The sequence below is a fragment of the Ranitomeya imitator genome, chromosome 2, assembly GCF_032444005.1.
Source record: "Ranitomeya imitator isolate aRanImi1 chromosome 2, aRanImi1.pri, whole genome shotgun sequence".
Taxonomy (NCBI): Eukaryota; Metazoa; Chordata; class Amphibia; order Anura; family Dendrobatidae; genus Ranitomeya; species Ranitomeya imitator.
The window spans coordinates 722880126-722902710 of NC_091283.1; the positions used below are offsets into that span (position 1 = coordinate 722880126).

General features: G+C 44.3%; 1 protein-coding gene across 1 annotated transcript in view; it reads right to left on the minus strand.

Annotated features, from left to right (window-relative positions):
* Positions 1–971: 971 nt before the first annotated feature.
* The window catches only part of OPN4 (opsin 4), a 185914-nt gene continuing 164300 nt past the window's right edge, over positions 972–22585 (minus strand). Inside the window, exon 11 of the mRNA XM_069755832.1 lies at positions 972–1949. Coding sequence (XP_069611933.1) covers positions 1650–1949 — 300 coding nt within the window. The 3' untranslated portion in view covers positions 972–1649. The remainder of the gene's footprint in view (positions 1950–22585) is intronic.

Genomic DNA, 22585 nt, shown 5'->3' on the forward strand with positions numbered 1-22585 from the left:
AAGAAGGGGTTGCCTAGTAGTGGACAACCCCTTTAAGTCAATCACTGGTTGTGGCTGTGACTTGCTATAACTAATGATTGTTTGCAGTGTTCACAGGTCCATGTCACGATTTCATTGCTGGATCAAGAAGCAAAGACTAGCAGGGGACCTGCAACTTGACAGAGCAGATTAGCATTGGATTGGTAAAGTGAATATAATTTCTATTATTTAAAAATATTTTTTACTATATGGACAACCTATTTAGAAATCTCATATTCCCCAAACATCTTCAAAATTGTGCTTTCCCGACATGGAATACTAAAGGGAACCAGTCATCCCTAAAATGGAAGTTGAGCTAAGCCCTCCGGCATCAGGGGCTTATCTACAGCATTCTGGAATGCTGTAGATAAGCCCCCGATGTATCCTGAAAGATGAGAAAAAGATGTTATATTATACTCACCAAGGGGCGTACCCGCTGCGGTCCGGTCTGATGGGCGTCGCGGTCCGGTCCGAGGCCTCCCATATTCATAGGATGACGCCCTCTTCTTGTCTTCATGCTGCGGCTCCGGCACAGGCGTGCTTTGTCTGCCCTGTTGAGGTCAGAGCAAAGTACTGCAGTGCGCAGGCGCTGGTCCTCTCTGACATTTCCCAGCACCTGCGCACTGCAGTACTTTGCTCTGCCCTTAACAGCGCAGACAAAGTACATCTGCGCCGGAGCTGCGGCGTGAAGACAAGAAGAGGACGTGATCGTAAGAAGATGGGAGGCCCCGGACCGGATCGCGATGCCCATCTGATCGGACCGCCCCTGGGTGAATATAATCTAACCTCTTTTTCTCATCTTTCAGGCTACATCAGGGGCTTATCTACAGCTTACCTCAACTTCCATTTTGGGGGTGACAGGTTCCCTTTAAAATAAAGTTTAGATCATTTTCATGGAAAAGTTTTTTTTCACAGTTGAAAGCAATGTAATTGTGCAAACAGATAACATCCGATTTAGGACAAAAGCTTTTATATATTGAATATCCCAATGTAATGTATAATCGAGATTCAAATAAAATGGTTAGAAGTCAACCCAGAATTTGTGTTTGCTGGAGTGTTCACTTAGGCAGCAATGTGACATTCTCTGTCTGTTCCACAATCCTTCTACGGTAGGAATATTTTCTAGAACATATTTAATAGCTTGTTGATATATGTACATACGGTTTCTCTTCTATGAAAGGTGTTCTGGAATTTGTTCTAAAGTGACTTACAATCTTCCAAACCAATATGCAGTATATCATGGCAGTCACTATTGCTGAATACTCTGAAGATTAAAGGGATTGTCCACTACTGTAAGATGGATGACCTATCCTTACATCAAGTGTATTGGTCCTGAACTGCGAAAACAGCTTAAAGATCTGTGCTGTTCCTTTTAGGATACTGTTGTTGAAGGTTATAACAGATGATCGGTGAGGATGGCAGAACCCATCAATCTGAGACTGATGATCAATCCTGAGGATAGGTCATCATCATTAGCATCATCAGCTTAATAGTGGACAAGCTCTTTAAACTGAGCACATAACATCAAAAAATAGCCACAATAATATACCTAGCTACCTTCATAACTATGGTCTGATTCTAGCAACCAAAAGAATTTCACAGCGTAGAAACCAAATTAATTTCTGAAGGTTTCATGAAGTTTTACTAGGTGATGACTGATCTGTGAACATCTCTGCACTATTTTCTGGTATGGTCTCAGTGATGATGGTGGTAGAATTCTGCTTCATTTTATCGGTTTGTCTTCTGAGATCTTTGTCTCGATCTTGGTTACTGGTTCTATGACAAGGCAGGGTTGTATTATGTTCTGCTGCTGCTTGACCTCCCTCGTGGTGATGGCGGGAAGTCACTATGATACTGGGTATTCTTGATGCGACTATACTCGATATAGGGTCTGCTTTTCGCTGGCCATAGCCATTCAAATATTTTCCTGTCTTAAAAATGAAGAGTAAAAAAAAAAGAATTGTTAAAAGGAATAATTTCAAAATTGTACTTTTTGCAGCATTGTGAAATCTACACATATTAATTCATCATAATTTGTTCTCATAATAAATAAAGGCATAAAGCTGAAACTATTTTAATACCAGTTTATGTATTTGGTCCATACTAATCACTGTTTGGATATAGCCCCCACTGGTGGCCACTGAAAATGCACACAGTTTGCACAAGGTTTTTCTCATATCCACTATTCTATTTGAATGGAAACTAACAACAATATTTATTATTATCTGGGAAAATATCTGTCCACTTCTAAGAAAGGTGCAACTGAAAAGAGACCCGTTATTCAAGCCTTCCTGACGAGCAAAGCGCGCTACTTCTACATCTACAAAACCAATGAGCTAGCGAACTTGTAAACATTTGTATACATTGTTATAAAAAGTATGGATTTATTTTTTTCATTTTAGAATTTCAGTTTTACAATATTATTTATCATTTAGATGAACATGCTGTTAGTGCACACATCTCTTATACTAGTACTGATCGCCAATGTTTTTGTATAAGTCTAAAAAAGAAGAATACTGCTAGGACAAAGGCCAGACATTGTCCAATGAGACTCAATCAGCATAATTGAAGTAAATGGATCCTTTGGGGTTTTCTCTGGCTTCCTTTCAGAATCCTGTTTTTCAGGGATTCCTATAGAATCCCCAAAATAGTGCCCAGTGGACAGCACTGCATTTGTGAGAACCTAGCATTACACCACTTTATTGATCGCCTAATACATCCATACCATGATGGGAAAATAGCGCCATTGTGTAAATGAATAATATTACCAAACAGTTATTGAACAATATCTACATACAGTGTTTGAATAACACCACCACACTGTGACTGCATGATATCTCAATGCAATAACTAAATAACACAACCATTTAGAACACGTAGCATAAATACACAGTAAATCGGCCATGTTTAGACCTGGATTAAAGATTGAGAAGAAAAGTTAGGCCTATTAGACCATGTTACCAAGACAAATAAAATGTCATAAAATGATTAACAGATTATAGGTGACTGCTTAAAGGTGCTGTGAAAAAAAATTGGGCAGAAACAGTGCACAATTCCTGTTGTGAAACTATAAGGGATGTTCCTAGGGAGCTGATTAGATCATGAATAATCTGCCTGGATTACATAGGTATTTTTTCACAGATTTCCCATGATGCTGATTTAAGATCTTCTCTACGGTAATATGGGCAAAGCTTCATGATGGGCAGTTCTCAGCAGTTCTTCCAACAAGCTGTTAAACAGACAGCAGGTCTGGAGAACCATTTTAATGCCAGTCTCTCATTCGTGATTACAATTGAAGCTATGAGTGACAGTATTGCATGGGCAGAGGTACAGCAATGGTGGAGGTAGAGACAGCGTGAGTGGAAAGGGGCCAGGCTATATTAGGGACTGATCAGCAACCATAGTTCCTACAGAGGGGACAGTAACCGTGTAACTAATAAGAGGGGACGATATGGCAGTTATTGTTCATCAGGGGGTATGGTAGGGCAGATATATTTCATAACTGAAGATGGTGTGGTAGTTATAGTTTAAAGGGGAATGGTGGAGGCAATGTTTTTACAGTTTATGTATATTTTATGCAGTAAATCTATCACAAAGAACTTTTGCACAGAAACCCTCTACACATTCCAAGTCTCTGACATTCTGGATCGAACCAGACACTTACACGCAACTATCTCTAAGTCTCACAAAACAGTTTCTTGCTTGTTGGCATAAAGCCTTTTATAACAGGGGTGTATATAAACCCCACCCGCATTTAATTAAAGTGGAATCTTATGCTGGACACTACGTGTGTGCACTGTATTGATTCTCCTAGCTTGTTCATCACAACTCCTTTAATCCGGCTTTGCACATCAACTCAGGTGGTCCCGTTGCGCCCACAGTATCATAAGAGAAATAGTGTACGGGTAGTGTAGAGAGTAGAGTGAGGGGTAATCATTTATAAAGGGGACAGCAAAGCCAGATATTTTTAGAGATGGGGCATAATAATGAAACTGTTTTTTAAGGGTCCATGTAAGTATGTGCTGCAATAGACCGGAGAATAGGGGAAGCTGCAGATATGAACTGTGGATGTGAAAAGTCATCATGGCATCTACACCAGATGGAGATAAAAGGGATAAGAAAGACAATCAGAGCAAACATCACTTATAAGGTACCTGGATGTAAATGTTTCTTTGTCATACTGACTGCATCTAATAAGTACAACATGTTCCAAATTATTATACAAATTGGATTAAAGTGTCATAAAGATGTAATTGTTTTGTTTTTCAAATAAACTCGTGGATGGTATTATGTCTGAGGGCTCAATGGATCACTGAAATCCATATTAAACACATGTGATAATTAGTTTTCAATGTGATTCTAATTAAAGGAAAGCTGCTTAAAAAGATGTTCCACATTATTAAGCAGGCCACAGCTTTCAAGCAATATGGGAAATAAAAAGGATCTCTCTGCTGCTGAAAAGTGTTAAATAGTGCAATGCTTTGGACAAGGTATGAAAACATTAGATATTTCACGAAAACTTAAGAGTGATCATCATAGTGTGAAGAGATTTGTGACTGAAACAGAGCACAGACAGAGTTCATGCAGATAAAGGCATAATGAGGAAGGTTTCTACCAGACAAATTAATTGGATTAAGAGAGCAGCTGCCACAATACCATTACAAAGCAGAAAACAGTTATTTGAAGCTGCTGGTGCCTCTGGAGTCCCTGAAACCTCAAGGTGTAGGATCCTTCAAAGGCTTGCTGTGGTGCCTAAAGCTACTATTCAGTCATCCCTAAACAGTGTTCACAAGCAGAAACGGTTGCAGTGGGCCCAGACATATATGAAGACTAATTTTCAAACAGTCTTGTTTACTGATGAGTGTCAAGCAACCCTGCATGGTCCAGATGGATGGAGTAGTGGATGGTTGGTGGATGGCCACCATGTCCCAACAAGGCTGCGACATCATCAAGGAGGTGGAGGAGTCATGTTTTGGGCCGGAATCATGGGGAAACAGCTGGTAGGGCCCTTTAAGGTTCCTGAAGGTGTGAAAATGAGCTCTGCAAAGTATATAGAGTTTCTGACTGACAACTTTCTTTCATGGTATAAAAAGCAGAAACGTGCCTTCTGGAGCAAAATCATCTTCTTGTATGACAATGCACCATCTCATGCGGCAAAGAATACCTCTGAGTCATTGGTTGCTATGGGCATAAAAGGAGATAAACTCATGGTGTGGCCACCATCTTCCCCTGACCTCAACCCTATAGAGAAACTTTGGAGTATCATCAAGCAAAAGATCTATGAGGGTGGGAGGCAGTTCACATCAAAATAGCAGCTCTGGGAGCCTATTGTGACTTCATGAAAAGAAATACAAGCAGAAACTCTCCAAAAACTCACAAGTTCAATGGATGCAAGAATTGTGAAGGTGATATCAAAGAAGAGGTCCTATGTTAACAGGTAACTTGGCCTGTTAGGATGTTTTGGAGTTAAATAGCTTTTTTGTTCAGTGAAAGTGACCTCCTAATGCTGCAAATTCCACAAATGAGCATTTTCAGTTCTTTAAAACATATTAAATGTTTAGAAATTCTACTGTGACTAATCATTTGGAACAGTGCATTTTGAGTTTACTTTAGTTCCGCTATGGTTCACAGTCTGATGATGACTGGTAATAACATCTTCCAGTATCTACTTACCATTGTTAAGAACATACTGGGAGCTGTATGTTTATGCCATACAAATGTATATGTCAAGAGCTTCCCTGATATTACAATTGAGCTCTGTATTAAGCTTGGTACGGTTTTCATGTATTCATGACGGTTCTGGACGATTTTGGTGATCTATTCATATAATTACAGTGATTCTAATTGTGGTTTTGGTCATGTATTAATGTACTGATGATGATTCTGGTGATGCATTCATGTATTGATTATCACTGTTTACTGTATTCATTTGCCAATAGTCGTTCTGGTTCTGTATTCATGTATTGATAACAATTCTGGTAATATATTCATGTATTGATGATTGTTCTGGGGCTGTATTCATCTACTAATAGTGGTTCTGGTGCTGTAGTCCTGTAATGATGGTAGTGCGGGTGCCGCATTCATGAAGTAAGGGTGGTTCTAGTTTTGCATGGAAGGACTAATGATGTTTTTAGTTTTGTATTTCTGTGATGTTAGTTCTAGTAATGTATGCCTCTACTAAAGGGAGCTCTAGTGACTAGGGTTGAGCGACTTTTAATTTTTTAGGGTCGAGTCGGGTTTCGCGAAACCCGACTATCTCAAAAGTCGAGTCGAGTGAAATCGGCCGATTATCGCGAAAAGTCGGGGATCAACCGAAACACAAAACCCAATGCAAGTCAATGGGGAAGCATAGTCGGCAGTGAGTGGAGGCCAGGAAAACACCTACAGTGCCCATTTTAATGGCAAAAACATCCATTCTTGGTACTGAAGCTTGTCAATCTTAATTTACTTTATAATAATAGTTAGGCATTGGGCATTGGGGGTCATTTGGCTAAAGTTGTGGGGGGTATGGCTGGGTCAAGTGTTTAGTGGGCCCAGGAAAAGTGGACCACGTCACGGCAGTGGAGCAGGGAGAGGTAAGTATTTCAACTTTGCAAGTGCTGTGATCCTGAGCAAGCAGGGGGGCCCACTCGTTCGCATTGGCACTGGCACAGGGCCCCTCAAAGTACGGCGGGGGTGCCTCCCACCGGCAGTGACACTTTTGTTTACTATGAGGGGCCCTGTGCCAGTGACGTCGCCAACGAGCATTACCCCCCCACCTGATGAAGGAACCTGCACTTTCATCTGCACCTTCCTCTTTGTCCCCGTGTAAGGTGGTATAGAATGCGGGAAGGGGAACCTCACTTTCAGCAGGGTCAGAATCTGGCTGTGTAGCATGCAAGGGGAATGTAGCGGTCTGGGTCAATGTACCAGCAGAGTCATCTAGCACTGGCTGAGCAATGGGCAGGATGAGGAAGAAACACAGATATAGGTCCAAATAATAAAGTGGGCTAAATGCATTTCAAAATTGGTAACAGGACTAACCAGGCGGCATTGCTTTGTTCAGTGGAGGACAACTGTAATGAGAGGCTGACACAGTGAGTAGGCCCAAATCAGTAAGTAGTAGTGTTGAGCGATACCGTCCGATACTTGAAAGTATCGGTATCGGATAGTATCGGCCGATACCCAAAAAGTATCGGATATCGCCGATACCGATATCCGATACCAATACAAGTCAATGGGACACCAAGTATCGGAAGGTATCCTGATGGTTCCCAGGGTCTGAAGGAGAGGAAACTCTCCTTCAGGCCCTGGGATCCATATTAATGTGTAAAATAAAGAATTAAAATAAAAAATATTGATATATTCACCTCTCCGGCGGCCCCTGGACATCACGCTGGTAACCGGCAGGCTTCTTTGTTTAAAATGAGCGCGTTTAGGACCTGAGGAATGACGTCGCGGCTTCTGATTGGTCGTGTGGCGGTCACATGGGCGGCATGCGACCAATCAGAAGCCGCGACGTCATTCCTCAGGTCCTAAACGCGCTCATTCTAGGAATTTGGGACCTGAGGAATGACGTCGCGGCTTCTGATTGGTCGTGTGGCGGTCACATGGGCGGCACGCGACCAATCAGAAGCCGTGACATTATTCCTCAGGTCCTAAACGCGCTCATTTTAAACAAAGAAGCCTGCCGGTTACCAGCGTGATGTCCAGGGGCCGCCGGAGAGGTGAATATATCAATATTTTTTATTTTAATTCTTTATTTTACACCTCACTATGGATTCGATACCGATACCCGATACCACAAAAGTATCGGATCTCGGTATCGGAATTCCGATACCGCAAGTATCGGCCGATACCCGATACTTGCGGTATCGGAATGCTCAACACTAGTAAGTAGTCTAAATGCAGTTCAAAATTGGTAACAGTAGTAAACAGGCGGCACTGCTTTGTTCAGTGGAGGAGAACAGCAAGGTGCGGCAGACACCGTTAGTAGGCCCAAACCAAACTAGTACGCCAAATGCAGTGTAATATTAACAACTACTTAACGAGAGCCTGAAAATGGAAGTCCAGGACAGGAAACCAGGAGAACAGCAAGGAGCGGCATACACCGTTAGTAGGCCCCAACTACACTAGTAGGCCAAATGCAGTGTAATATTAACAACTACTTAACAAGAGCCTGAAAATGGAAGTTCAGGACAGGAAACCAGGAGAACACCTTGGAGCGGCAGACACTGTTAGTAGGCCCCAACCAAACTTGGAGCCCCACTGCATTTGTTCCATTTAACAACTATTTAACAAGAGCCTGAAGATAGAAGGTCAGGAAAGGCAACCTTGAGAATAATTTGGAGCGGCAGACACTGTTAGTAGGCCCCAACCAAACTAGTAGCCCCACTGCAGTATTAAGATTCCGATAGGCTGAAAACCTGACAATTGCAGGTCATTTTTTTTAAGAGGACAGTTGTATTGAGTGGCACAGACAGACACTGCTAGTAGGCCTTACACCACAAAGTTGGCTCGATGCAGGTTTAAAAAAGGTTACATGGGTACACGGTCAGCATTGGTGTGGTCAGTTGAGGACAATTGGAAGGAGGGTCTGCAGACAGACTTAGTAGGCCTAAAATAAAAAAGTAGGCTCTATGCACTTTTAAATAGGTTCCAGGGATACACAGGCAGCATTGGTATGGTCAGCGGAGGACTATTGGAAGGAGGGACCGCAGAAAGACTTAGTAGGTCTAAAATAAAAAAAGTAGGCTCTACGCACTTTTAATTAGGTTCCAGGGGTACACAGGCAGCATTGGTGTGGTCAGTGGAGGACAATTGGAAGGAGGGACCACAGACTGACTTAGTAGGCTTAAAATAAAAAAATTAGGCTCAATGCAGTTTCAATTATCTTGCAGCGGTACACAAGCAGCATTGGTGTTGTCAGCGGAGTACTATTGGAAGGAGGGACCGCAGACAGACTTAGTAGGCCTAAAATAACAAAATAGGCTCAATGCAGCTTTGATTATGTGGTAGGGGTACATAGGCAGCATTGGTGTGGTCAGTGGAGGACAGTTGGAAGGAGGGACTGCAGACAGACTTAGTAGGCCTAAAATAAAAAAATTAGGCTCAATGCAGTTTCAATTATCTTGCAGGGGTACACAGGCAGCATTGGTGTGGTCAGCGGAGGACTGTTGGAAGGAGGGACCGCAGACAGACTTAGTAGGCATAAAATAAAAAAAGTAGGCTCTATGCACTTTTAAATAGGTTCCCGGGGTACACAGGCAGCATTGGTGTGGTGAGCGGAGGACAATTGGAAGGAGGGACCACAGACAGACTTAGTAGGCCTAAAATAACAAAATAGGCTCAATGCAGCTTCGATTATGTGGTAGGGGTACACAGGCAGCATTGGTGTGGTCAGTGGAGGACAGTTGGAAGGAGGGACTGCAGACAGACTTAGTAGGCCTAAAAGAAAAAATTTAGGCTCAATGCAGTTAGAATTATGTTGCAGGGGTACACAGGCAGCATTGGTGTGGTCAGCGGAGGACTATTGGAAGGAGGGACCGCAGACAGACTTAGTAGGCATAAAATAAAAAAAGTAGGCTCTATGCACTTTTAAATAGGTTCCCGGGGTACACAGGCAGCATTGGTGTGGTGAGCGGAGGACAATTGGAAGGAGGGACCACAGACAGACTTAGTAGGCCTAAAATAACAAAATAGGCTCAATGCAGCTTCGATTATGTGGTAGGGGTACACAGGCAGCATTGGTGTGGTCAGTGGAGGACAATTGGAAGGAGGGACCGCAGACAGACTTAGTAGGCATAAAATAAAAAAAGTAGGCTCTATGCACTTTTATATAGGTTCCAGGGGTACACAGGCAGCATTGGTGTGGTCAGCGGAGGACAATTGGAAGGAGGGACCGCAGACAGACTTAGTAGGCCTAAAATAACAAAATAGGCTCAATGCAGCTTCGATTATGTGGTAGGGGTACACAGGCAGCATTGGTGTGGTCAGCGGAGGACTGTTGGAAGGAGGGACAGCAGACAGACTTAGTAGGCCTAAAAGAAAAAATTTAGGCTCAATGCAGTTAGAATTATGTTGCAGGGGTACACAGGCAGCATTGGTGTGGTCAGCGGAGGACTATTGGAAGGAGGGACCGCAGACAGACTTAGTAGGCATAAAATAAAAAAAGTAGGCTCTATGCACTTTTAAATAGGTTCCAGGGGTACACAGGCAGCATTGGTGTGGTCAGCGGAGGACAATTGGAAGGAGGGACCACAGACAGACTTAGTAGGCCTAAAATAACAAAATAGGCTCAATGCAGCTTCGATTATGTGGTAGGGGTACACAGGCAGCATTGGTGTGGTCAGTGGAGGACAATTGGAAGGAGGGACCGCAGACAGACTTAGTAGGCCTAAAATAAAAAAAATTAGTCTCAATGCAGTTAGAATTATGTTGCAGGGGTACACAGGCACCATTGGTGTGGTCAGCGGAGGACAATTGGAAGGAGGGACTGCAGGCAGACTTAGTAGGCCTAAAATAAAAAAAATTAGTCTCAATGCAGCTTCGATTATGTGGTAGGGGTACACAGGCAGCATTGGTGTGGTCAGCAGAGGACAATTGGAAGGAGTGTCTGACACAGTTAGTACTCCCAAAAAATAAATAGATGTTAATGTCTCGCAAAACAACAAAACAACAAAAAAAAGGGTGACATACTTAGGTAAAGGGGTGGGATCCTCTGCTGACTTTCAGACATAGTAATTTGGAGCAAAGTATTTACTGGTGTAAATATAGGACACGGCCCCTGACTATTTTAAATAGCATCATACATGTCAACAAATTGGTAATGTCAGTGCCAGGCATTGAAGGATTTCAGCGCATAGACTAAACATTGGTGGAGCTGTGAGAGATAATTTTGCAAGTGGTAGAGCACTGTTTGAGCTGGGGGGGCACTCTCTTGTGGCCGGCGGTACAGGCCCAGGGCCCCTCATGTTACAACAGTGTGTCTGACGTTGGGTGCACGCCACCACCGCCAGAGACACTTCATTGTACTATGAGGGACCCAGTGGCAGTGCCGTCAACCAAAAGTGGGCACACCCACCTCTTCAGACAAACGGCACTCTCATGGGTGCTTGCACCAAGTGGCGAGACCACGGCCCCGTGGGGGGAGTCAGCCCATTTAGGGAGGTGTAAACATGTCGTATGCTGGAGAAACAGCAGCTGCAAATTAAGAGATTGGAACAGTCAGTAAGACCAGTCCACAAGCAAGACCTTTTTATAGGAAAGCTAGGTGTCAGCCGGGAAAGGTGGGGCAAAATAATTCGAAATCCATGAGTGGTTCATTTTAATGAAGGTTAGATCATCAACATTTTGGGTAGCCAGACGAGTCCTTTTTTCGGTCAATATTGAACCAGCAGCACTGAATACTCTTTCTGATAGCACACTAGCTGCTGGCAAAGCAAGCTCCTGCAATGCATATTCTGCCAATTCAGGCCAGGTGTCTATTTTGGATGCCCAGTAATCAAATGGGAATGACGGTTGAGGGAGAACATCGATAAGGGATGAAAAATAGTAACCATACTGGACAAATGTTGTCTCCTGTCACTTTGAACTGATGCTGCAGTACCTGTCCTGTCTGTGGTCATTGCGAAATCACTCCACAACCTGGTCATAAAACCCCTCTGTCCAACGTACACTTCTAACACCTCTGCCCTGTTGCCCCCTGCAGCTCGTATGAGAACCATCACCGGCGCTGTGTGCTGGGAATGCCTGAATCAAACGGTCTACAAGACTTGCTTGTTTGGGTGCCAATATTTTTTCGAGGTTCTCATGTGGCATGATATTTTGCAATTTGCCTTTATAGCGAGGATCAAGGAGGCTGGCCAACCAGTAATCGTCATTGGTCATCATTTTTATAATGCGTGGGTCCCTTTTGAGGATACGCAAGGCATAATCCGCCATGTGGGCCAATGTTCCAGTTGTCAAATCTGCGCTTGTGCTGGGTTGAGGGGCAGTTTCTGGCAAATCAACGTCAATTGTCTCCCTCAAAAACCCTGAACCCGGCCTTGCAATGCCACCAGTTTCTATTGCCCCCTGAGAAGCTTCCTCATCCCAAAAATACTCATCCCCATCATCCTCCTCGTCCTCCTCCTCTTCGCCCGCCACCTTGTCCTGTAGACTTCCCTGACCAGACGATGGCTAACTGTCATCAAGGCTTCCCTCGTCCTGGGCTGCAGACGCCTGCTCCTTTATGTGCGTCAAACTTTGCATCAGCAGACGCATTAGGGGGATGCTCATGCTTATTATGGGGTTGTCTGCACTAACCAGCCATGTGCATTCCTCAAAACACTGAAGGACTTGACACAGGTCTTGTAGCTTCGACCCCTGCACACCTGACAACTCCATGTCTGCCACCCAACTGCCTGCCCGTGAATGTGTATCATCCCACAAATACATAACAGGACGCCTCCGTTCGCACAGTCTCTGAAGCATGTGCAGTGTGGAGTTCCACCTTGTTGCAACGTCGATGATTAGGCGATGCTGGAGAAGGTTCAAAGACCGCTGATGGTTCTGCATACGGCTGGAGTGTACGGACGAACGGCGGATATGCGAGCAAAGTCTGCGCACTTTGAGGAGCAGGTCGGGTAACCCCGGATAATTTTTCAGGAAGCACTGCACCACCAGGTTTAAGGTGTGAGCCAGACAAGGAATGTATTTCAGTTGTGAAAGGGCTATGGCAGCCATAAAATTCCTTCCGTTATCACTCACTACCTTGCCTGCCTCAAGATGTACAGTGCCCAGCCATGACTGAGTTTCTTTCTGCAAGAAATCAGACTGAACTTCCGCGGTGTGTCTGTTGTCGCCCAAACACTTCATTGCCAATACAGCCTGCTGACGCTTGCGACTAGCTGTCCCATAATGGGACACCTCATATGCAACAGTGGCAGCTGCGGATGGAGTGCTCGTGCGACTGCGGTCTGTGGACGAGCTCTCGCTTCTGCAGGAGGACGAGGAGGAGGAAGAGGGGGGGCGAACGCCTACAGCCAACTGTTTCCTAGACCGTGGGCTAGGCAGAACTGTCCCAATATTGCTGTCCCCTGTGGACCCTGTATCCACCACATTAACCCAGTGTGCCGTGATAGAGACGTAACGTCCCTGGCCATGCCTACTGGTCCATGCATCTGTTGTCAGGTGCACCTTTGTACTCACAGATTGCCTCAGTGCATGGACGATGCAGTCTTTTACATGCTGGTGGAGGGCTGGGATGGCTTTTCTCGAAAAGAAGTGTCGAGTGGGTAGCTCGTAGCGTGGTACAGCGTAGTCCATCAGGGCTTTGAAAGCTTTGCTTTCAACTAACCGGTAGGGCATCATCTGTAATGAGATTAGTCTAGCAATGTGGGCATTTAAACCCTGTGTACGCGGATGCGAGGATGAGTACTTCCTTTTCCTAATGAGAGTCTCATGTAGGGAGAGCTGGACTGGAGAGCTGCAGATGGTGGAACTAGCGGGGGTGCCGGTGGACATGGCAGACTGAGAGAGGGTTGGAGATGGTATTCTTGCTGGTGCCCTACATACAGTGTTTCCTACCACGAACCTGGTGATTCCCTGACTGCTTTGGCCTTGCGACGAAACCTCCACATTTACTGCAGGTGGTGCGGTAAACGGTGGGCTTACAGTGAGGGAAGGGATGTAGCGTTGCTGACTAGCTTCATTGTGAGAGGGTGCTACAACGTTAAGGGACATTTGGTAGTTAGTCCAGGCTTGCAAGTGCATGGTAGTTAAATGTCTATGCATGCAACTTGTATTTAGATTTTTAACATTCTGACCTCTGCTGAAGGTCCTTGAACATTTTTTACAGATGACTTTGCGCTGATCATTTGGATCTTGTTTAAAAAAATGCCAGACTGCACTCTTCCTACTCTCGGATACCTTTTCAGGCATTGCACACTGAGTTTCTTTAACCGGATGGCCACGCTGTCCTACAACTGGTTTTGGTTTTGCCACACGTTTTTGGCCAGATACGGGCCTGCCAGATGGAACCTGTTGCCATGTTGATGCCTGCTGCGGCTCCTCCTCCTCTGCTTCAGAGCTACTGCCGCCTGCACCCTGTTCCCCCAATGGCTGCCAATCAGGGTCAACAACTGGGTCATCTATGACCTCCTCTTCTATGTCGTGTGCAACTTCCTCTGTGTCACCGTGTAAGCCGGTGCTATAGCGTTCGTGACGGGGCTCCATAGTCTCATCAGGGTCAGATTCTGGATCAGTACACTGCGAGGGCAATGTTCTGATCTGAGTCAAAGGAACAGCATAGTAATCTGGCTGTGGCTGTGCATCTGTGCACTCCATGTCCAATTCATCTTGTAATGGGCATGGCATGTTAACAATTTCCCTTTCTAACCCAGGAACGGTATGTGTAAAGAGCTCCATGGAGTAACCCGTTGTGTCGCCTGATGCATCCTTCTCTGTTGTTCTTGGTGAAGAAGACAAGGAAGTAACTTGTCCCTGGCCGTGAACATCCACTGACGACGCGCTGCTTTTACATTTAGCAGTTTCCGAAGAGTAGGCGAAAGAGCTAGAGGCAAGGAAAGCCAAAACTTGTTCCTGCTGCTCCGGCTTTAAAAGCGGTTTTCCTACTCCCAGAAAAGGGGGCGTTCGAGGCCTTGTGTAGCCAGATGATGACGCTGGCTCAACAACTCGAGACTTAGGTGCTATATTGCTTTTCCCACGACCACCTGATACTCCACCACCACTACCATCATTACCAGCTGGCAATGACCGCCCATGGCCACGACCTCTTCCACTTGACTTCCTCATTGTTTGAAAAACGTAAACAAACGGTATTTGTTACTGTAAAACCAGTTACAAGGTGTACTCAAACTTGTGGTGAATTTATATCTCCCTTATAGGTGGGTGAGACTGCAGGGAAAATCAGGGCCACTGTATAACAGTACACAGCTTACGTGGCAGACAGATATGCCACTAACAGGACTGCCACAGATGCACACACTACCAATAAAAATCTCCCCCTTTTTATTTTTTCTGGGAGAATATTGATGAAATCAGGCCCACTGTAATACAGTAGGTTTTCTGTGGCAGAAAATGAAAGACAGATGCCACAGACAGGACTGGCAGTGATGCAGATTTGCCAATCTTAATCTCCCACATGTTTTATTTTTTCTGGGAGAATTGTGATGAAATAAGGCCCACTCTTATACAGTAGGTTTTCTGTGGCAGAAAATGAAAGACAGATGCCACAGACAGGACTGGCAGTGATGCAGATTTGCCAATCTTAATCTCCCACATGTTTTATTTTTTCTGGGAGAATTGTGATGAAATAAGGCCCACTCTTATACAGTAGGTTTTCTGTGGCAGAAAATGAAAGACAGATGCCACAGACAGGACTGGCAGTGATGCAGATTTGCCAATCTTAATCTCCCACTTGTTTTATTTTTTCTGGGAGAATTGTGAAGAAATCAGGCCCACTGTTATACAGTAGGTTTTATGTGGCAGAAAATGAAAGACAGATGCCACAGACAGGACTGGCAGTGATGCAGATTTGCCAATCTTAATCTCCCACATGTTTTATTTTTTCTGGGAGAATTGTGATGAAATAAGGCCCACTGTTATACAGTAGGTTTTCTGTGGCAGAAAATGAAAGACAGATGCCACAGACAGGACTGGCAGTGATGCAGATTTGCCAATCTTAATCTCCCACTTGTTTTATTTTTTCTGGGAGAATTGTGAAGAAATCAGGCCCACTGTTATACAGTAGGTTTTCTGTGGCAGAAAATGAGTGACAGATGCCACAGACAGGACTGGCAGTGATGCAGATTTGCCAATCTTAATCTCCCACTTGTTTTATTTTTTTCTGGGAGAATTGTGAAGAAATCAGGCTCACTGTTATACAGTAGGTTTTCTGTGGCAGAAAATGAAAGACAGATGCCACAGACAGGACTGGCAGTGATGCAGATTTGCCAATCTTAATCTCCCACTTGTTTTATTTTTTTCTGGGAGAATTGTGAAGAAATCAGGCCCACTCTTATACAGTAGGTTTTCTGTGGCAGAAAATGAAAGACAGATGCCACAGACAGGACTGGCAGTGATGCAGATTTGCCAATCTTAATCTCCCACTTGTTTTATTTTTTCTGGGAGAATTGTGAAGAAATCAGGCCCAGTGTATTAGAGTATATTTTCTGTGGCAGAAAGTGGCTTGAAGAGATATAATAAAAAAAAGGGACTGTACTACAATTACTATCTCCCTACAGTAATCTCAGAAAAGTATGGCAGGCAGCAATAAAAAGGACTGCTGCACACAAAAGTCTAAAGTGTGGTCAAACAAACAAGATAGCTGTGCAGAAAGGAAGGAGCAACAGGATTTGTGCTTTGAAAAGAGCAGTTGGTTTGCACAGCGGCGTACAAACAGCAATGCAGCAATGCATCAGGGAGCCTTCTAGGGCAGCCCAATAAGCTACAGAGCTGATGAAGAAAAATCTAGCCTCCACTGTCCCTGCAAACAAAAGGTGATGTTGGACAGTGGAAATCGCTACAGCACAAGCGGTTAATGTACCCTGCCTAACGCTATCCCTGCTTCTGACGAAGCGGCAGCAACCTCTCCCTATACTCAGATCGGCAGCAGTAAGATGCTGGTCGGCATGCATGCCCCTTTATAGCCCCTGTGATGCCGCAGAAAGCAAGCCAATCACTGCCATGCCCTTCTCTAAGATGGTGGGGACCAGGACCTATGTCATCACGCTGCCCACACTCTGCGTCCACCTTCATTGGCTGAGAAATGGCGCTGAACGCGTCATAGAAACGCAACTTTGGCGTGAAGGTCGCCGACCGCGTGGCCGACCCCACACAGGGATCTGTTGTGAATTCTGTGGCCAAGCTCCCTCCTGTGGTCGTGAGTGGTACTTCGGCTGGTTCTGTCTATGAGCTTCCTTTGGTGGATGAGAGTGGTACTGCGGCTTCTGAGTTTCCTTCCTCAGGAGATGAGGTTAAGTCGTTAGGTGCTGCTCTATTTAACTCCACCTAGTGCCTTGATCCTGGCCTCCAGTAAATGTTCTAGTATTGGTCTTGCTTTCTCCTGGATCGTTCCTGTGGCCTGTCTTCCTGCATAAGCTAAGTTTTGCTTGTGTTGTTTTTGTTTGCTATTTTTTCTGTCCAGCTTGCTATATTGGTTTTTCTTGCTTGCTGGAAGCCCTGGGACGCAGAGGGAGCACCTCTGTACCGTTAGTCGGCGCGGAGGGTCTTTTTGCCCCCTCTGCGTGGTTGTTTGTAGGGTTTTGTGTTGACCGCAAAGCAATCTTTCCTATCTTCGGTCTGTTCAGTAAGTTGGGCCTCACTTTGCTAAATCTATTTCATCTCTGCGTTTGTATTTTCATCTCAACTCACAGTCATTATACGTGGGGGGCTGCCTTTTCCTTTGGGGTATTTCTCTGAGGCAAGGTAGGCTTATTTTTCTATCTTCAGGGCTAGATAGTTTCTCAGGCTGTGCTCGAGGCGCATAGGACTGGTCAGGAGCGCTCCACGGCTACCTTTAGTGTGGTTGGATAGGATTAGGGATTGCGGTCAGCAGAGTTCCCACGTCTCAGAGCTCATCCTATGTTTTTGGTAATTGTCAGGTCACTTTGTGTGCTCTGAACTTCAAGGTCCATTGTGGTTCTGAATTACCTGTTCATAACAGTACTGGAGGCCCTATGTAATAATGCTTCTCAATAGAGGGAAAAGAGAAGTTCTGAGACCATTTTTTTTTCTTTGCACTGTGTTCTGTCTTTCTTTTCCCCTTTACATCAGGGTGGTTCAGAACACAGGTGTGGACATGGACATTCAGGGTCTGTTCTCTTTGATGGATAATCTCGCTATAAATGTACAGAATATTCAAGATTTAGTGGTTCAGAATCCTATGTTAGAACCTAAAATTCCTATTCCTGAGTTATTTTCTGGAGATAGAGCTATGTTTTTGAATTTTAAAAATAATTGTAAACTATTTCTGGCTTTGAAACCCCGCTCCTCTGGTGACCCAGTTCAACAAGTTAAGATCATTATTTTTTTGTTTTTTACGTGGCGACCCTCAAGACTGGGCATTTTCCCTTGCGCCAGGAGATCCTGCATTATGTAATATTGATGCGTTTTTTCTGGCGCTCGGATTGATGTACGATGAACCTAATTCAGTGGATCAGGCAGAGAAAAATTTGCTGGCTCTGTGTCAGGATCAGGATGAGATAGAGATTTATTGTCAGAAGTTTAGAAAGTGGTCCATGCTCACTCAATGGAATGAATGTGCGCTGGCAGCTATTTTCAGAATGGGTCTCTCTGAAGCCCTTAACCCCTTTACCCCCAAGGGTGGTTTGCACGTTAATGACCAGGCCAATTTTTACAATTCTGACCACTGTCCCTTTATGAGGTTATAACTCCGAAACGCTTCAACGGATCCTGGTGATTCTGACATTGTTTTCTCGTGACATATTGTACTTCATGATAGTGGTAAAATTTCTTTGATAGTACCTGCGTTTATTTGTGAAAAAAACGGAAATTTGGCGAAAATTTTGAAAATTTCGCAATTTTCAAACTTTGAATTGTTATGCAATTAAATCACAGAGATATGTCACACAAAATACTTAATAAGTAACATTTCCCACATGTCTCCTTTACATCAGCATAATTTTGGAACCAATTTTTTTTTTTTTGTTAGGGAGTTATAAGGGTTAAAAGTTGACCAGCAATTTCTCATTTTTACAACACCATTTTTTTTTAGGGACCACGTCTCATTTGAAGTCATTTTGAGGGGTCTATATGATAGAAAATGCCCAAGTGTGACACCATTCTAAAAACTGCACCCCTCAAGGTGCTCAAAACCACATTCAAGAAGTTTATTAACCCTTCAGGTGTTTAATAGGAATTTTTGGAATGCTTAAATAAAAATGAACATTTAACTTTTTTACACAAAAAATTTACTTCAGCTCCAATTTGTTTTATTTTACCAAGGGTAACAGGAGAAATTGGACCCAAAAAGTTGTTGTCCAAGTGCTTCACAGAAGTTTATAATGCAGAACCGTAAAAATAAAAAATCATATTTTTTCACAAAAATTATATTTTTGCCCCCAATTTTTTATTTTTCCAAGGGTAAGAGAAGAAATTGGACCTCAAAAGTTGTTGTCCAATTTGTCCCGAGTACGCTGATACCCCATATGTGGCAGTAAACCACTGTTTGGGCGCATGGGAGAGCTCGGAAGGGAAGGAGCGCCGTTTGACTTTTCAATGCAAAATTGACAGGAATTGAGATGGGACGCCATGTTGCGTTTGGAGAGCCACTGATGTGCCTAAACATTGAAACCCCCCACAATTGACACCATTTTGGAAAGTAGACCCCCTAAGGAACTTATCTGGATGTGTGGTGAGCACTTTGACCCACCAAGGGCTTCACAGAAGTTTATAATGCAGAGCCATAAAAATAAAACAAAATTTTTTTCCCACAAAAATTATTTTTTAGCCCCCAGTTTTGTATTTTCCCTAGGGTAACAGGAGAAATTGGAGAAGTTGTTGTCCAATTTGTCCTGAGTACGCTGATACCCCATATGTGGGGGGGAACCACCGTTTGGGCGCATGGGAGGGTTCGGAAGGGAAGGAGCGCCATTTGGAATGCAGACTTAGATGGAATGGTCTGCAGGCGTCACATTGCGTTTGCAGAGCCCCTAATGTACCTAAACAGTAGAAACCCCCCACAAGTGACACCATTTTGGAAAGTAGACCCCCTAAGGAACTCATCTTGATGTGTTGTGAGAGCTTTGAACCCCCAAGTATTTCACTACAGTTTATAACGCAGAGCCATGAAAATAAAAAATATTTTTTTTTCCATAAAAATTATATTTTAGCCCCCAGTTTTGTATTTTTCCAAGGTTAGCAGGAGAAATTGGACCCTAAATGTTGTTGTCCAATTTGTCCTGAGTACGCTGATACCCGATATGTGGGGGGGAACCACCGTTTGGGCGCATGGGAGGGCTCGGAAGGGAAGGAGCATCATTTGGAATGCAGACTTAGATGGATTGGTCTGCAGGCGTCACATTGCGTTTGCAGAGCCCCTAATGTACCTAAACAGTAGAAACCCCCCACAAGTGACCCCATATTGGAAACTAGACCCCTCAATGAACTTATCTAGATGTGTTGTGAGAACTTTGAACCCCCAAGTGTTTCACTACAGTTTATAACGCAGAGCCGTGAAAATAAAAAATCTTTTTGTTTTCCCACAAAAATTATTTTTTAGCCCCCAGTTTTGTATTTTCCCAAGGGTAACAGGAGAAATTGGTCCACAAAAGTTGTTGTCCAATTTGTCCTGAGTACGCTGATACCCCATATGTTGGGGTAAACCCCTGTTTGGGCACACAGGAGAGCTCGGAAGGGAAGGAGCACTGTTTTACTTTTTCAACGCAGAATTGGCTGGAATTGAGATCGGACGCCATGTCGTGTTTGGAGAGCCCCTGATGTGCCGAAACAGTGGAAACCCCCCAATTATAACTGAAACCCTAATCTAAACACACCCCTAACCCTAATTCCAACGGTAACCCTAACCACACCTCTAACCCTGACACACCCCTAACCCTAATCCCAACCCTATTCCCAACTGTAAATGTAATCTAAACCCTAACCCTAACTTTAGCCCCAACCCTAACTGTAGCCCCAACCCTAACCCTAACCCTAGCCCTAACCCTAGCCCTAACCCTAGCCCTAACCCTAACCCTAGCCCTAACCCTAGCCCTAACCCTAGCCCTAACCCTAACCCTAACCCTAGCCCTAACCCTAGCCCTAACCCTAGCCCTAGCCCTAACCCTAGCCCTAACCCTAGCCCTAACCCTAACCCTAGCCCTAGCCCTAACCCTAGCCCTAGCCCTAGCCCTAACCCTAGCCCTAACCCTAGCCCTAACCCTAGCCCTAGCCCTAACCCTAGCCCTAATGGGAAAATGGAAATAAATACATTTTTTTTTATTTTTCCCTAACTAAGGGGGTGATGAAGGGGGGTTTGATTTACTTTTATAGCGAGTTTTTTAGCGGATTTTTATGATTGGCAGCCGTCACACACTGAAAGACCCTTTTTATTGCAAAAAATATTTTTTGCAATACCACATTTTGAAAGCTATAATTTTTCCATATTTTGGTCCACAGAGTCATGTGAGGTCTTGTTTTTTGCGGGACGAGTTGACGTTTTTATTGAAAACATTTTTGGGCACGTGACATTTTTTTATCGCTTTTTATTCCGATTTTTGTGAGGAAGAATGACCAAAAGCCAGCTATTCATGAATTTCTATTGGGGGAGGCGTTTATACCGTTCCGCGTTTGGTAAAATTGATAAATCAGTTTTATTCTTCGGGTCAGTACGATTACAGCGATACCTCATTTATATCATTTTTTTATGGTTTGGTGCTTTTATACGATAAAAACTATTTTACAGAAAAAATTATTATTTTTGCATCGCTTTATTCTCAGGACTATAACTTTTTAATTTTTTTGCTGATGATGCTGTATGGCAGCTCTTTTTTTGCGGGACAATATGACGCTTTCAGCGGTACCATGGTTATTTATATCTGTCCTTTTGATCGCGTGTTATTCCACTTTTTGTTCGGCAGTATGATAATAAAGCGTTGTTTTTTGCCTCGTTTTTTTTTTTTTTTTTTCTTACGGTGTTTACTGAAGGGGTTAACTAGTGGGACAGTTTTATAGGTCGGGTCGTTACGGACGCGGCGATACTAAATATGTGTACTTTTGTTGGTTTTTTTTTTTATTTAGATGAAGAAATGTATTTATAGGAATAATATATTTTTTTTTTTTTCATTATTTTGGAATATTTTTTTTTATTTTTTTTACACATTTGGAAAATTTTTTTTTAACTTTTTTACTTTGTCCCAGGGGGGGACATCACAGATCAGTGATCTGACAGTTTGCACAGCACTCTGTCAGATCACTGATCTGACATGCAGCGCTGCAGGCTTCACAGTGCCTGCTCTGAGCAGGCTCTGTGAAGCCACCTCCCTCCCTGCAGGACCCGGATCCGCGGCCATCTTGGATCCGGGGCTGGAGGGAGCAGGGAGGGAGGTGAGACCCTCGCAGCAACGCGATCACATCGCGTTGCTCCGGGGGTCTCAGGGAAGCCCGCAGGGAGTCCCCTCCCTGTGCGGTGCTTCCCTGCACCGCCGGCACATCGCGATCATCTTTGATCGCGGTGTGCCAGGGGTTAATGTGCCGGGGGCGGTCCGTGACCGCTCCTGGCACATAGTGCCAGATGTCAGCTGCGATAAGCAGCTGACACCCGGCCGCGATCGGCCGCGCTCCCCCCGTGAGCGCGGCCGATCGGCTATGACGTACAATCCCGTCCAGGGTCAGATAAGCCCAGGGCACCTCGACGGGATAGTACGTCTAAGGTCACAGAGGGGTTAAGGATGTCATGGTGGGATTTCCTATGCCTGCTGGTCTGAATGAGTCTATGTCTTTGGCCATTCAGATCGGTCGACGCTTGCGTGAGCGTAAATCTGTGCACCATTTGGCGGTATTGTCTGAGCATAAACCTGAGCCTATGCAGTGCGATAGGACTTTGACCAGAGCTGAAAGGCAAGAA